At 45.4% G+C, this 15,336-nt stretch overlaps 1 protein-coding gene across 1 annotated transcript in view; it reads right to left on the reverse strand.

Annotated features, from left to right (window-relative positions):
* APPL1 (adaptor protein, phosphotyrosine interacting with PH domain and leucine zipper 1) overlaps positions 1-15,336 on the reverse strand; it is a 34,176-nt gene that overhangs the window by 5,209 nt on the left and 13,631 nt on the right. The window contains exons 7-16 of the mRNA XM_075574835.1: positions 13,561-13,619; positions 11,579-11,725; positions 9,540-9,622; positions 7,992-8,150; positions 6,373-6,561; positions 5,586-5,628; positions 4,836-4,892; positions 3,960-4,051; positions 1,565-1,747; positions 485-531 (exon numbers count right to left, since the gene is read on the reverse strand). Of these exons, the coding sequence (XP_075430950.1) occupies positions 485-531; positions 1,565-1,747; positions 3,960-4,051; positions 4,836-4,892; positions 5,586-5,628; positions 6,373-6,561; positions 7,992-8,150; positions 9,540-9,622; positions 11,579-11,725; positions 13,561-13,619 (1,059 nt within the window). The remainder of the gene's footprint in view (positions 1-484; positions 532-1,564; positions 1,748-3,959; positions 4,052-4,835; positions 4,893-5,585; positions 5,629-6,372; positions 6,562-7,991; positions 8,151-9,539; positions 9,623-11,578; positions 11,726-13,560; positions 13,620-15,336) is intronic.

A 15,336-nucleotide genomic window follows, 5' to 3' on the forward strand; every position in this document is an offset into this window, starting at 1 on the left:
GAACACGCAGATAAAGACCAAGGAGATTTCTCAATTCGTTATTTGTGCTTCCAAGCACCATAACTTATTTAATGTGGGGCTGAAACCTATCCCAGCTTCCCATTGCAAAGCCATTATAACCAGCCTCAAACTGATGCGATCCAAAAGGTCGAAAAAGTTGTCTGTGAGTAGGTTACTGGCTCTACATCTCTTTAACCCAGGCTGTGCTGAAGAGCTTTGTAATACAGCAGGCATAAGCTAATAGGGATCCATGTTAAAACGGATAAGAAGCAAAAAGTGACAGAGTGCTCATTTGCATGTTATTACCCAGAATCCCTAGCCACAGTGGAAACATTATATGTCAGGGGATAATGGGGAAGGGCAGTTTAAAGTCCTGGCAGATTGTGAATGTGCTCACAAGTGATATATTTATTTGCTGTGTATTTACAGGTAGAAACATTGCGGCTCAAACAGAAAAGAAAGAGTAATGCAAACTCCTTATCACCTTCAGACTCGGATCTGTCTCCAGATTCACCGAATGGATTTGTTCGCCTGTGGAATAAAAAATAAATGAAAAACACACAAGCTGTCGATTGTAATTGTAAAAACGGTCAATAAAAAACAAAATGAAATTATGTTTTGGAGTACACGCGCACACGCACGCACACACACACGCACGCACGCACACACGCACGCACACACACACGCGTGTGTTCGGGTATCGTGGCACGCCACAGAAATGGCGTCCTACATGGGTGCAAGCCGCAAAGTACTGGAATACATGAAAAGATAGAGAGAGCAGGCACACCCGGACTTAAGGCTCAGGTGCCGAGCCGAAACGTTGATTGTTTTGCAATAAACTATTTTCATTTTTCTTAAAGCTGCAGTTCAAGCATTATCCTACATGTGTTTTTCTTTAATAAAACAGTTCTGTACTATGAGAAAATATTTGTAGCATGTTTTTTTTTTTAAACAATTTTTAAAGACATTTTTAATGTATTCTAATGTAGCAAGCATTTTTGTTTCTATAGAAACCATTTACAAAGTCACACCCCCTTCCCCTCCTGAGACAGACAGGCTATGGCTCTTGAGCCGTGTCCTCTTTCTAGCAGTGCACCAATTGTATCTAGTAACTGCCAGGTCACATGATCTTCCACACAGAACTTTGAATCGTGGGTACTGTTTTGCAGCAATAACTGAATGAAATAACCCTGAGCAAAGTGATCGATTACAGGAGAACGGATCGATCTGCAGCTTAGCTAATCACTTGTCAGTGTGCAGATTGTATTGATGCACATGTTGAATAATTTTTTTTTTTTTTTTTTAATAAGTTTTTTCCCCCCAAACTGCAGCTTTAAGTCCTGGTGTGTACACACACACACACACACACACACACACACACGCACACATATTTTGGTGTGCCTATCTTTTTGAGATGAGATATATATATATATATATATATATATATATATATATATATATATATATATATATATATATATCTCACACATTTATTTATTCCTTTCTAGTTGATAGATATGTATACATGTGTGTAGCAGAGTGCACATCTGTAATGGTTTCCCACCTGCCAGACTGGCCCGGGGTTCTTGGTTGGCCAGACTGGTCTTCGCTGACTGGAGAAATGATATCAAACTGTATGGGTGTGTCTGGTGCCACGATGGAGTCCAGAGAGAGCGCCGTTAACACGGAAGCGTCAGATCCCATGGATCCAGTGCTGTTTGCGCGCGAGGCGTGCGGACGGGATGGTCTTGTATATATATATTCAAAAAACAAAGTGATATATTTAATTCCATGCAACGTTACGTAGTCTTCATCAAAAGGTATGAACATGTCATTGAAGCCTGTATTCACAAAACTACAATAAAGGCCCATGTGTACTAAGCCGTGCTATTCTGCAAGACATTCCCACCCATTGAATGGGCTGCACGGCGTCTTCCGGCGCCAGACGGCGTTATGTAATGTAAGCTCTACAGGACACAGAGTAATTATGTGTATAGGTGATGCTTCTCCATACGGTATATCACTGTGTGTAAAGCTACGCTTATAGTGCTGGCGACGGTGACGTCAGGCTGCCGTCACTGGAAAAATCAAATTGAGATCACTTCCAGCGATCGCGACCAAGCAGTCGCGCAGCGCTTACTATAAGCGCACGCGACAGCGGCAATGCATTTGTTTTGACGCAACGTCGCGTCTCTGTCGCCGGCACTATAAGCGCAGCCTAAGGCAGTGTTTTTCAACCAGAGTTCCCTGGGCATCCCCTAAAGGGTTCCCTGCAATTTTCTAGTCATTTGAAAAAATTGTATAAAATACAGCAGATTTTACAATGCATCTGATCTCAGACACGCTGTTAGAGAGGGTTGGGGTTCTTAACAATGCATCTGATCTCAGATGCGCTATTAGAGAGGGTTGGGGTTCTTTACAATGCATCTGATCTCAGACGCGCTATTAGAGAGGGTTGTGGTTCCTTACAATGCATCTGATCTCAGACGCGCTATTAGAGAGGGTTGGGGTTCCTTACAATGCATCTGATCTCAGACGCGCTATTAGAGAGGGTTGGGGTTCTTTACAATGCATCTGATCACAAAGTTGCTATTAGAGAGGGTTGGGGGTTCCTCAGAATTCACTTAGGGTTCCTTAACCAAAAAAAAAGTTGGAAACCACTGGAGTAAGGCAAAAGATAACAAAATAAACTATATTTAACATTAAAAGAAACCCAGAAAAAGAATCTGTAAATTGTCGAAAACGACCAGACCATAATCAAGATGAACAGAATCCCAAAACTAATTGGCATCAATGTCAGTTGAGTACAGCCAATTACTTTCTGGGATTTCGATTGACAAGACATCTGTAAATCTTACAACAAGACATAGCAGGGGAAATTAGAATAACTCGCACCGTGAAGGTGGCTTTGCAAAACCCAGAGACAGGAGATTATGTGATGCTTTTGCAATTCGAGCAGTGTCTTATTACCACTGTAACTATGTCTTAACCCCACTGGATCTCAAGAAGATACTTCTCAAAGCCTCTACTTAAGTTCAGAAATAGCTAAAGGTTTTAACATCAGACAAATTTAGCATTGTCCCGATTGGCTGCCCACAATAAGAACAGGACAGCTATACTGCTTCTGCAAGAGAAACAAAGAGGAAAAGGCAGAGGAGATAGGGGCAGAAATGAGGATTATATATGGAGAAACCCCTACAATCTCGCAGCCTGCAGGATTCCTGTAAGGATAAAGATGCGACTGCATCCATCTCACTTTCTAATATCCCAGAGAATTATAGTTTACGTACGCCAACTCCTTAAGCTGTTATTCTCAATAGGGAGATGGTCAGCTGACGTCACTACGTACGGCGCCCGTTTCCAAACTGTAGTTACGTGAGAATTTACGTAAATTGCGTAACTATAGCGGGAAATAAAAAAATCTGAAGTATTTTCTTATATCATGCGTTGTAGACGAGTAACTGTGCGCAGGGGATTAAAATTACAAGCGCTACATCTGTAACCGTAATATCTAATGTCACAATATTCTTCACCGAGGACACGCTTGAAAACGAGAGGCAACACTCAAATATCTGCTAGAAAAATATACTCTAGAACGGTAGTGGCCAACTCCAGTCCTCAAGGGCCACCAACAGGTCAGGTATTAGGGAATTTCCCTGCTTCAGCACAGGTGGCTCAATCTTCGACTGGCCAACGCCAGTCCTTGAGGACCACTAACAGATCAGGGTTTACGGATATCCCTGCTTCGGCACAGGTGGCTCAGTCTTTGATTGAGCCACCTGTGCTGAAGCAGGGATATCCCCCAATACCTGACCTGCTGGTGGCCCTTGAGTACTGGAGGTGGCCACCCCTGGGGGCTCTATTATGGAGACCTGCGGGAGAACTTCTACTCCAGCCAAACAGAAAACATTATAGGCGGAGAATGAAACATGCGCTATAAATGGCGTCCTGTAACTCACCCTGACGGCCGCATGCTCTCATGCCTCTGCTGGAAGGAAGGAGAGGGGGTGACGGCCTCCAGGGCCGACTGGTTCACTCTTGCCGCAGTTTCCTATGTTGGAAACAGATTGTCTGCGTTAAGGAATCCAAAGGGTTTACTGCACGCCCTCGATACGTAGGATTAGCTTTCCATTCCAAACACACAAAAAGGTCACACATGGGAACACAAAGCCTCTCTCCCACTGCAGTGCCAAAGGGACCTGGCTTTGTAACGTGCCCCTCCCGTGCAACAAGCCTCACTGGCAGACATATACCCAACTCTCTCCCACTGCGGGGCCAAAGGGACCTGGCTTTGTAACGTGTCCCTCCCCGTGCAACAAGCCTCACTGGCAGACATACACCCAACTCTCTCCCACTGCAGGGCCAAAGGGGACCTGGCTTTGTAACGTGTCCCTCCCGTGCAACAAGCCTCACTGGCAGACATACACCCAACTCTCTCCCACTGCAGGGCCAAAGGGGACCTGGCTTTGTAAAGTGCCCCTCCCGTGCAACAAGCCTCACTGGCAGACATACACCCAACTCTCTCCCACTGCAGGGCCAAAGGGACCTGGCTTTGTAACGTGTCCCTCCCGTGCAACAAGCCTCACTGGCAGACATACACCCAACTCTCTGCCACACGGCTGCTTACAAATCTGCAATGCAAATATAATTCACCATTTCTTTAGAGATAACGTGTGGGTAATTATATTTGTATCGCCCCAGTAGGTGTGAGGAAGTTGAGGACCTAGAGAAATGCGTGTCGTTGCTCTTGTAGACAAGATCACACCCCAAAAACTCTCTGGTAGAAAGATAGGTTTGCCATCACTGTTATAGGGCAGTTGGAGATAAAAACGTACCTCTGGGTTTTCAGTTAAGTATATCCGTTTAGAGATGTTATTTATTGTAGTAATCCACTGCATGAGAAAAGAAACCATGGTTATGTGTGTGAGTGTGCGCACACACACACACCTTGTACAATACTATTTTACGAGATATTACATCTACTTAAGTGTTATGATATCAGCTGCTTTAGGGATGACTTGTGGAATACATTAAAATAAGCTAGCTCTACTTCTGATCTCGATAATTACAGATACACAGGGGATACATGCACAAGGAAAACAGCTGTTACTAAACCACAGCAAATCCTGCAAAATTCTGGCAGGTCACCAATGATATATTGGAGTTATAGACACCAGGAACCTTCTAGTATCAAAGATTCTATGTTGTCTAATCACACAGCCGTTGGCCATTACATGCAATCGATGCTCTGGGGCTTATTCTATGGCAGCTGATTGGGCCATTGTCAGACGAAATTCGCCACAGAAGTCAATAAAGAATCTGGTCGCTCTTCCTTCTCTTCCCGGACAATTAACCGGAGTGTCTGAAAACCACCAACACTTAAGATCTTTCAAAACTTCTGCTGTTCTATACTTTAAACATGTTGGTATGTGTAACATCTGCAGTTGTCGGCACAATATTCTGTACACAGGAAGTACTTGAACATAACAGGTAACTCCCAATGTGTTTTGCCTTTTAAATAAATAATCAGCAAATCACCAATAATAATATAAATCAACAACAATTCATCATAGGCCCATCCCTACCTCTGCGCTGTCTTTTCTGCTTTCTGCTTGTAAAATGGCAGACCTTTAAAAGAAAAGAACATGGGAGAATAGATTTACATTTGAAACACCTGAAAAACTACAATTCTACATACTACAGAGGAAGAAACACAGAGGGTGCACCTCTGCTACAACCTTTCAAATCCCCATCTACCTACAGTGTAATATTCTAAAAATAGAGACAATAAAAACACTGGCATTGTAGAAATAATAAAAAAAAGTTAATGTAAACGAAAATGGCATATTTTATTTGCACCTAAGACAGTCTAAGGGCTCGTTCAGGGAGGCAGCTGAGGACTCGGAGGGGGGGCGTGCGGGAGGCAGTGCTGGGAGTTTGCTGGCGACATGTGATTATCCCCCAGCTGACTTTTCAGCGTTGGGGAGGGGGCGGGGCTACAGGCTGCAGGGTTAAAGTATCCAAGCTGCAGCCATGAAATCATTCTGAAGAATGATTTCATTGGCTGCCTTGGTCCCTGTGACGCGGCTTCAGCTCCAAGAAACGAAATTTTCGTTTACTGAGCTGTCGTCAGCGGCAACGCCTGGCTTCGGAGGCAGGGCAGTAGCTACCTTGAAAACAAGTATTCAAATTGAATACTTTGTTTCTCACTGCAGCACGCACGTCAGCACGCCCTGCCCCCGAAGCCAGCACCCTGAACGAGGCCTAAAGCATTTCACTCATTTGCTGCCAGATGAGACAGAAGTACTTGCAATAATCTGGCTATCCCCGCCGGTTCATTCCCAGAGTACCAGGCAGAACGTGGATACAAACTTTTTGCCATCAAATGCTGTGATTTGAAAGCAATATCTTCTGTCCTCGCTGTCCACGGCCATCACTGAGCAGTTATCGATGTCCATGACAAGTCCTCCGGCCACGTCGCCTCTCGCTTGGCTCATTAAGTTTCCTCCCTGAGTAAAGAAATATTGTCTGTCCCAGCTGGAAGACACGAGGCCGGTCTTACTGAAACAAGAGGCACGGGCAGAGTTAGGGATGCCAAGGACGTGCAAGAGAACTGCTCTTTCAGAAATGCTTCCGGGATTTACAGGGGCACTCAGCACCCCGACTGTGAGAAATGTTGGGCTAGAAAAATCTAGAGCACGGAGCGATGTTTCTGCGGCACCTTTAGAACAGTTGTTGTGACGGGCTTGTAACAGCCGATCCATCATTTACTATATCTTTATAGCTTTCCAAATTTAGGGTTGAATTAACAAAACCGTTCATCAGAAAGAATTTATAATTTCATCTTTGACTTAAAGCAGAAAAATACCGTGCTCTACATCTTTTTTTGTTTTGTTGTGGGATTGAAGCAGGGGGTCTCCTGAGCTGAACCCCATTAATCTCAGCCCCAGGGACCCCCTGCTTCCAGAGATCCTTCCTTCCGTAGGGGGTGCCAGTATCTCTGCAGCCACGGAACTTGTGTGCTTAACGAAAAAGCAGTGTTTAAATGTCCTGCGTCACACTGGCCAATAGGAAGCCGTGATGTCATCTCTTGTGGCTTCCTATTGGCCCGCGTAAGTTGGACATTTAAACTCTCCAGAGATACCAGCAGCCCCCCTACGTAGGTATCTCTGGAAGCAGGGGGTCCCCAGAGCTGAAATTAACACAGTTCAGCTCCAGAGACCCCCAGCTTCAACCCTATTTTTTTTTTATTAAAAAGGAGGATTTAGTGCGGAGGGTTTTGCCACTTTCACAAATCACCAATTTACCTTCTATCATTAGCTAGTAAAGGCATTTTCAGACATTGCTGGTTTATGAAATTTGCTTCCAAATTCAGTACACACTTTATATAAAATGGAATGGCCCTTTATAGTGATATGTACATATTAGTTATAGTTCTCCATCAATAAACATATTAACTAGGTTACGCTGCTTGGACGGTTACCGGAATCCCACCCTTCAGTCATACTTGGGGATTAGGAAGGGACAGTTAGCGCTCTATTTTACTCTCTCGGATCAGAATACCACTTCCAACATATATGAGCATTACAGTCCAAAGTCATAGTTTAGCATGCAATGAACAGCGCACACCCAAGCACTACAAGGGGTTAAACAAAATGGTGGTTATAATGGTGCTGGCAGATTAACAAGGCCCATCTGATAAACCCCAAAGGGGTTAGTCGCACCGTGATCGTCCATAAACTCCTACTGACCTTAGTGGCCAATCGTGACGCGAGCGGACGCTTTAGGGCTTAATAAATACGCCCTTTAATAGAACAAACCATACTTCAACTTTAAATGAGTGTTTTATTAGTTATTTCATGCATAGTCACAATATTATAAATACCACCCTAAACCCATTGTGTTCCTTTCCAAAATATTCAGACCAGTGAAACGTGTATAGAAATACTCCGCAGGCGCATGGTAAAGGACACGGGTGGGACGGCTCATACTTGCGCATGTTGAGGTACCCAGCTTTCCTGGTTAAGCTGCGATTTGCAGGGACTTTTGTTGGGTCAGGATCGGGTACGTATAACGGTTCACTTGCCACTTCCATGTCCTGTATGGTTTGCTGCATGTTTTCCACGTCGTTGTCCATTTCCCTACGAACGCTGGCACAGAAGAGAGACGTTATTATACAGCTGTTGTATATGTGTATGTCCTGATTTCCAGCTCTCTAGCTGCAAATTCAAGACCAGCAGGTTGTGCATGGTCTTTGCTGTCGTTCTTCTACCCTTTGAAAGCCGCCAGATCTGAGCTGGTGTAACGTTCATCTAAAGCTTGAACACAAACACGAAATCAGGGCTCTTCTACTGGCACCCAAAGGTGGCCTTGGAATGGCCCTTCGACTATCTGCAGCGAATTCTTAGCACAAAGTCACTTGGAAGCGAAGGCAATGAGAATATATATGGTACAGGGGTAATAAATGAATGTTTTTGATATATAAATAGATCACAGCACGCCAGGTTAGAAAAAATAGAAAATATTTAATTAATGCATCCGAGATGGCGGCCTGAGCTTCGTGATCACCAGGGGTGCAAGTCATACAGACTAATGGTCATTTTACCCTTCTCTAAACATCGGAGATAGCGCCCCCCTCAGACCATGGCACTAGTTTTTGTTTTGTGATTGTTCGTCCTCCTATAAATATACAGTCTCCTCAGTGCTGCATTAGGAGCTGGAGAAAGGGCGCGGTGCGGTCTGAAACGGCGCTGGTCATGTTTGTACTTGCATTGATGCTGTGGGCTACTTTTCCCATATAGATTATTGTCTGATCCGGTTGTGGTGTACATGGATTGTCCAACCTTCATGTACATAGCGTTTCACAGCAGTAAAATATATATATAAACTCTTGTGCCCTGCACTAAAGGATGGGACCGTAGTACTAGAAGTAGCAGCACACTAGCAGTACTCGTAGTAGCACACTAGTAGCACTAGCATTAGCACACTAGCAGTACTAGCAGTACTCGTAGTAGCACACTAGCAGCACTAGCAGTAGCACACTAGCAGTACTAGCAGTACTCGTAGTAGCATACTAGCAGTACTAGCAGTAGCACACTAGCAGTACTAGCAGTACTCGTAGTAGCACACTAGCAGTACTAGCAGTAGCACACTAGCAGTACTAGCAGTAGCACACTAGCAGTACTAGCAGTAGCACATTAGCAGTACTAGCAGTAGCACACTAGCAGTACTAGCAATAGCACACTAGTAGTACTAGCAGTAGCGGCCTTGCCGAGTCTGACAAAGCCCACTGGTTACACATTCCATGTCTGTCTGTGTGGGGGGGGGAGGGGGGACACAGTGTGTGTGTGTGTGGGGGAAGGGGGGACACAGTGTGTGTGTGTGGGGGGAGGGGGGAAACAGTGTGTGTGTGTGGGGGGAGGGGGGACACAGTGTCTGTGTGGGGTGGGGGAGGGGGTAAATAATAAAGGGGAGTGCGCTACAGAAGACGTCACTGAAGAGAATTTAATAGGGACAATCAGAGCAGAATAACGACTTACTTCTGTACGCTCGTTCCAATGTTCGTCAGGAATTCTTCCAGCTGATCATTAAGATTGTCTGACCCCATTTTGAAGAAGTTTATCTTTAATGGAAGAAATAAAATATCACTGCAATCAAATTATTTTTCTAAATAGTTCCACATGTCCCGTGTTAATACTGGATGTCCCGTGTTGATACTGGATGTCCCGTGTTGATACTGGATGTCCCGTGTTGATACTGGATGTCCCGTGTTGACACTGGATGTCCCGTGTTGACACTGGATGTCCCGTGTTGACACTGGATGTCCCGTGTTGACACTGGATGTCCCGTGTTGACACTGGATGTCCCGTGTTGACACTGGATGTCCGGTGTTGACACTGGATGACCCGTGTTGACACTGGATGTCCCGTGTTGACACTGGATGTCCCGTGTTGACACTGGATGTCCCGTGTTGACACTGGATGTCCCGTGTTGACACTGGATGTCCCGTGTTGACACTGGATGTCCCGTGTTAACACTGGATGTCCCGTGTTAACACTGGATGTCCCGTGTTAACACTGGATGTCCCGTGTTAATACTGGATGTCCCGTATATTGTCCCGTGTTAACACTGGATGTCCCGTGTTGACACTGGATGTCCCGTGTTGACACTGGATGACCCGTGTTGACACTGGATGACCCGTGTTGACACTGGATGACCCGTGTTGACACTGGATGACCCGTGTTAACACTGGATGTCCCGTGTTAACACTGGATGTCCCGTGTTAACACTGGATGTCCCGTGTTAACACTGGATGTCCCGTGTTAACACTGGATGTCCCGTGTTAACACTGGATGTCCCGTGTTAACACTGGATGTCCCGTGTTAACACTGGATGACCCGTGTTAACACTGGATGTCCCGTGTTAACACTGGATGTCCCGTGTTAACACTGGATGTCCCGTGTTAACACTGGATGTCCCGTGTTAACACTGGATGTCCCGTGTTAACACTGGATGTTGCTGCTGGTCCTGGTGAGTTATTACGTACGGAGAGCAGCAATTGCTGCTACTTATCTTCCTTTTAATTCCCAGTTTTTCCTGGAGTGTATAGTGTAAGGTTACACCGGTCTTACTCCTGGAATTTCCCCCAATGCTGCGGCTGATACTACTCCCTGAAGTATGACAAGCTATGGATGGGAAAAAAATGGCTACCAGTAGGCAGCATCCCCGCGGCGCCATGTCGCCCGGACCACGAGCCTCGCAGCACAGGAATTCTGCCCCCCCGTGTGGGTCTGTGGCGATTAGGGGCACTTCTGCTTTACACAGAAATCCTTACACGGGAGAAACGCCGATTTTACATATCTTCCCTGGGACACGTATGTACCGTGTCCCGTTACGGCAGCGGTCTGCGCCGACCGACATCTTATTTTTGCATCTTCTCGCCCTGTCCAACATCGCTTTTATTTTTCAAATCTGACGCTCCATTCAGGAGATAAGCGTTTGAAATATTAAGTGTCCGAAAGGCTAAAATGAAGCTCTTCCCAGAGCCCAGTGCGGTTTAAAGACTATAACGGTAACCTCGGGAGCTGGAGATTAAGAACATTGGGTTTTATTTCTAACACTAGAAAAGCTTCCCCCACAAGGGCGTGCTCAGGAGGCAACATACCGACATTATACGAGTTAAACTGATCAAGGGCGACACACTCAGTCCTCAAGGGCCACAAGCAGGTCTGCTATTAAGTATATCCCTGCTTCAGCCCAGGGGGCTCAATCAAAATGACTGTGCTGACGCTGGGATATCCTGAAAACCTGCCCTGTTGGGGGGGCTTGAGGACTGCAGTTGGACCCTGCTGCACTATGTGTGTATTATTAGATCAATTGTTGGTTTTGCTATTTTCACTAACACAAGTGTAACTGTGTAGCGCTATTGTGTGTGTTAGTGTGTGTATATCCTTATCCCTTACCTGAGCCTGCATGTATCCCTATCCCTTACCTGAGCCTGCATGTATCCCTATCCCTTACCTGAGCCTGCATGTATCCCTATCCCTTACCTGAGCCTGCATGTATCCCTATCCCTTACCTGAGCCTGCATGTATCCCAATAGTGGTTCAAGAATTGCAATTTTCTTCTTGTACTGAATGGTATTTAATGCGCAGAAATAATGCATCATGGTTTGGTGCTGCTTTTTCCTGGCCGTGTAAACATCTTCTGTCACTTCAAATTTGGTCTAGAAAGAACACAACAAAAAAAAAACATTAAAAAACAAAATAATAGCAATGCCTCCAACTCTTTGCATTAGCTTTAGCCTCAAGGCCGGTCACGGGTCACCTTAAGGCCGGTCACGGGTCACCTTAAGGCCACCTCAAGGCCGGTCACGGGTCACCTTAAGGCCACCTCAAGGCCCGTCACAGGTCGCATTTCGCACTCTCACCACCAGTTGAAAAGCCGACAATAGAACAATGGCAGGTTTCTGAGAAACCGGAGTACTGGGATTAGGGGGATAACAGCACCTGAGAAACCGGAGTGCTGGGGTTAGGGGGATAACAGCACCTGAGAAACCGGAGTGCTGGGGTTAGGGGGATAACAGCACCTGAGAAACCGGAGTGCTGGGGTTAGGGGGATAACAGCACCTGAAAAACCGGAGTGCTGGGGTTAGGGGGATAACAGCACCTGAGAAACCGGAGTGCTGGGGTTAGGGGGATAACAGCACCTGAGAAACCGGAGTACTGGGGTTAGGGGGATAACAGCATCTGAGAAACCGGAGTACTGGGGTTAGGGGGATAACAGCATCTGAGAAACCGGAGTGCTGGGGTTAGGGGGATAACAGCACCTGAGAAACCGGAGTGCTGGGGTTAGGGGGATAACAGCACCTGAGAAACCGGAGTACTGGGGTTATGGGGATAACAGCATCTGAGAAACCGGAGTACTGGGGTTAGGGGGATAACAGCATCTGAGAAACCGGAGTACTGGGGTTAGGGGGATAACAGCACCTGAGAAACCGGAGTACTGGGGTTAGGGGGATAACAGCACCTGAGAAACCGGAGTACTGGGGTTAGGGGGATAACAGCACCTGAGAAACCGGAGTAATGGGGTTAGGGGGATAACAGCATCTGAGAAACCGGAGTACTGGGGCTAGGGGGATAACAGCATCTGAGAAACCGGAGTACTGGGGATAGGGGGATAACAGCACCTGAGAAACCGGAGTACTGGGGTTAGGGGGATAACAGCATCTGAGAAACCGGAGTACGGGGGTTAGGGGGATAACAGCACCTGAGAAACCGGAGTACTGGGGTTAGGGGGATAACAGCATCTGAGAAGTGTGGGGAAATACACGTACTGTACACATCATCGGAAAGCGCCATTTTCACCTGGGGGGGTCGCTTCCTTTAGGATTGAAGCAGGAGGTCTCCAAAGCTGAACCCCATTAATTTCAGCTGCGGAGACCACCCCCACCGGGACAAATATATTTTGTTTAATGAAATGCTCATTTAATTTAAAAGTTAAAGTGGGAAAGTTACTTTAAAAGCAGCAAAACACCATACAGTATTTGCCAAATATATAAACTTTAACTTCTAACAGCATGTAGGTACTGCTATAAAGATCCTCTTTTCTTCCCCAAAACATTTGTTTGGGATTAGGTAGATGTACTTTTTAGCAAACTCTCATACCAATGTTACTTTTTATTTTCTGAATAGATTAGAAAGAAAATTGAACATATTTCTGCTAACGAGAAACAGGTGGGCATATACATTTGCCTACATCAGGGGTGGCCAACTCCAGTCCTCAAGGGCCACCAACAGGTCAGGTTTTCAGGATATCCCTGCTTCAGCACAGGTGGCTTGTCATTATTCAGTAACAAATTCAGGTCTGAATGACTGAATTAAAACAAGATGGCTTGAGCTTTACGATCAAAGATCTTCATGTTGCATTTTCCAAAAGCTCGGGGTAAAATAACACTAGTTAACCCTTCTATGCAGGGTGTCCTCTTTGTCACAAACGCTGGAAGGAATAACTACCAAGGGGCGATTACAGTCATGGAACCTGAAGTATATTAGTTCTAACCTTTTCATTTTCTCTTCTTTTGGACAGCCGGCTGTATCTGTTGATTGCCACGTCATGATCTAAGAATAACACAATAGTAAATATTAGATTTGCTAACGATCAATGATAAGTATTGCCCATTTCACCCGCTCGGTTATTGGCGCTTCTTAGTATGTGTTAGACACTGAACATTAAAAAAAACAATAACGAAATTAAAAAGCCCTTCCCAAATTGCAAACCTCATTTCCAAATTCTCTAGCCACAGTGTGAACAGTTACACTTATCTACTAGGCAAAGAAGGGTGGGGAGCCGTGTCGGTCCTGTCTTCCATGTAGTAACGGAGGAGGGAGAGGGAGTAGGGGGTAGAATACCGTTTTATTGGACCAAGAAGTAGTTGATATGTTACAAGCTTCCGGACCTCTCAGGGTCCCTTTGACCCCATGTTCGAAAGCTTGTAACATTAAGTACTTGTTGGTCCAATAAAAAAGGTATCATACCCGCTACACACCCTCTCTCATTTGTTACTTACATACAACAATTTCATTCATTTCAATAGGCAAGAATTTTGTTTACAGGATTTAAACTGGGACGTCCTCTGGCCTTAAACTGCGCTTTTTTCATCTCCAGGGCAAAAGCAGCCAAATCAGAACGATCCGCTGGGCTAATAGGGAACCGCAACGTCATCCGTTATGGCTTCCGATTGGGCGGCTGTTTAAGTGTCCAGGAAGGACACCCGTAAGTTAGTATCTCAGGAACCAAGATGTCCCCAGCCAAACAACGACAAAAAATGCACGTTTAAGCTCCGGAGGATCCCCCGGGTTCAAAGCTCGTACAAAAAATAAAATAATACATAGGGCAAAGGTGACAGAATTGCGGCTTTAAATAACTAGAAGGAACACAGAACAGATATACGGACACAGAACAGATATACGGACACAGAACAGATATACGGACACAGAACAGATATACGGACACAGAACCAGTGTTCTATAAGCTGCATTGGACACAGAACAGATATACGGACACAGAACCAGTGTTCTATAAGCTGCATTGTACACAGAACAGATATACGGACACAGAACAGATATACGGACACAGAACAGATATACGGACACAGAACAGATATACGGACACAGAACAGATATACGGACACAGAACCAGTGTTCTAGAAGCTGCATTGGACACAGAATAGATATACGGACACAGAACCAGTGTTCTATAAGCTGCATTGGACACAGAACAATGCCGGCACAGATACATTTACAGTCCTGCCCCAGTAAATAAAATGTGCAAGTAAGTGGCCTATGGGGAAAATAACAATTCTGTCTTAAAACTTAGAAGCAGTTCTCTCGTTAAAAATGTTTAACCCCTTACCCCATCTCCTTTATGTGGATAGAAGCAGGGAGACCTCTGAGCTAACATTTGCTATTTTCAGCTCCGAGATAATTACCACTGAAGATAGCACCGGTACTCTCCCCTCCAGGGGAAACAAAATGGCGGTTAAAATCTCCCGCGTCAAGTGAGCCAGTTGGAAGCCACAAGGTCATCTATTGCTGCGTCCTATTGGCCCACGTGAAACGAGGGATTTAAAGACCAGGAAGTACTGGTGCTGCCTTCACTAGCAAGTATCTTGGGAACCAGGCGGACGGATATTCCCGGGGTTCAGCTCCGGGAATTCCTGCTTCCCGTCCCGGTTAAAAGAAGAAACTTATCAATAACATTACAATCTGTAAACATGGCAGCCTAAGGGCTCGTCCGTATAGAAACATTAGATACATTGGTCATTAAAAATGGTGA

This window comes from Ascaphus truei, chromosome 17 (assembly GCF_040206685.1).
Source record: "Ascaphus truei isolate aAscTru1 chromosome 17, aAscTru1.hap1, whole genome shotgun sequence".
Taxonomy (NCBI): domain Eukaryota; kingdom Metazoa; phylum Chordata; class Amphibia; order Anura; family Ascaphidae; genus Ascaphus; species Ascaphus truei.